We start from the raw sequence: 1,619 nt of genomic DNA on the forward strand, positions 1-1,619 counted from the left end.
TACGAACTTCGTGTTTTCTTTTTCCTTGTGGTTATCAGCATATATATATATATATATATATATATATATATATATATATATATATATATATATATATATATATATATATATATATATATATATATATATATATATATATATATATATATATATATATATATATATATATATATATATATATATATATATATATATATATATATATATAATAAGTAAGAAATCTGGAAATATGAAAGAAACAAAGCACAGGCTGCAAACAGTGGAAAACTAGATTGATAAAATATTCCAAATATATATTAGACAGAATGTTAGCAATATGAAAACTAACTTTAATTTACCTGCCAGTAAAATTAACCATCAAATTCTACAGTTTATTTGCTTTTGCATTACTCTTGGTAAACGATGTCAGGAGAGTGAAGTTGGTGTCAATCAAAGTTATTTTCACAGTCGTTTAAGTTTTATTATTACTACACAAGAATCACGAGACACAAACTGACGAAGAAGAATTCATGAAACTTAGTACTGGTGTGTCTCATTTCTTTATGTTTACATTTATTTTCCATAACCTCCACCGCCACCATTATAACCGCCACCTCCGGAGCCGCCACTGCCGTAGCCACCGCCGCTACTTGAACCCCCATAACCACCGCTACCGCCGCCGCTTGAGCCACCATACCCACCACCACCGCCGCTGTAGCTGCCATACCCACCACCGCTGCTACTGGAACCACCATACCCTCCGCCACCACCGCTGGAGCTACCATACCCACCGCTGCCACTTTTGGAGCCACCATAACCGCCACCACCGCCGACTGAGCCACGATAACCGCCACCGCCATCACTTTTACCTCTTCCGCCACCACTATATCCGCCTCCACCACCACTATAACCGCTTCCACCACCACCTCCATGGCCACCACCACCACCACCACTATACCCTCCTCCGCTACCGCCGCCACTTCCATGCCCATCTGGCTTGGCGAGACTGGTCACAGCCAGGATCCCCACCACCAAGGTCACTAACAACAGCTTCTGAAATTGTCAGAGATAAAATAATATTAGTAAGTTATTCTCATGAATTAAATAGTATTACAAATAAGTTCTTTTGCCAAACGAAGAAGGGTATTGTTTATTTATGTGCATAAAACATGAAATTTGTTTACTTTCTTTGATATACAGTTTTCTTCAGTACAGACTTTACTATAATGAACCTGTACACCATTTGCTCATAATATAATTTTTAAATCTGTCCTGAACTATACATTCACCTGTACCAGCAACTGCTGTAAATTACTTAATAAATTATGTCTTACCATACTGATGTTGGGAGGATCAAGTTCAGTTGTTGACTGGATGAAGAGGTGTATGGCTGAGAGCTTTTATACCTCCCTCAGGTGATAGCTGACTGCATGACTGTTTCCTCATCACTCAGTTAAGCTCCAATTATCATGTTCGTTAGATAAACAATACGTTATTTGATGTACCTACCTACTGCATATGTTTTGGACTTTCAACTTAAATGAAATACTCTGTGGGATTAAATTTTATGGTGTTCTGCTCTTTGACGGTATGGATTCCTGTCGTGTAATATCAAATCCTTACAATATTTTTTAAATGCA

General features: G+C 37.3%; 1 protein-coding gene across 1 annotated transcript; it reads right to left on the bottom strand.

The window, feature by feature from the left end:
* Positions 1-255: 255 nt before the first annotated feature.
* On the bottom strand, positions 256-1,342 carry LOC121858990 (glycine-rich cell wall structural protein-like). The gene is made up of 2 exons (XM_042355645.1): positions 1,314-1,342; positions 256-1,032 (listed from the first exon to the last, which is right to left on the bottom strand). The coding sequence occupies exons 1-2, from the start codon at positions 1,314-1,316 to the stop codon at positions 553-555; spliced, it is 483 nt and encodes a 160-aa protein (XP_042211579.1). The 5' UTR covers positions 1,317-1,342; the 3' UTR covers positions 256-552.
* Between the last annotated feature and the right edge of the window lie 277 nt (positions 1,343-1,619).

The sequence above is a fragment of the Homarus americanus genome, unplaced genomic scaffold, assembly GCF_018991925.1.
Source record: "Homarus americanus isolate GMGI-L3 unplaced genomic scaffold, GMGI_Hamer_2.0 scaffold19347, whole genome shotgun sequence".
NCBI lineage: Eukaryota > Metazoa > Arthropoda > Malacostraca > Decapoda > Nephropidae > Homarus > Homarus americanus.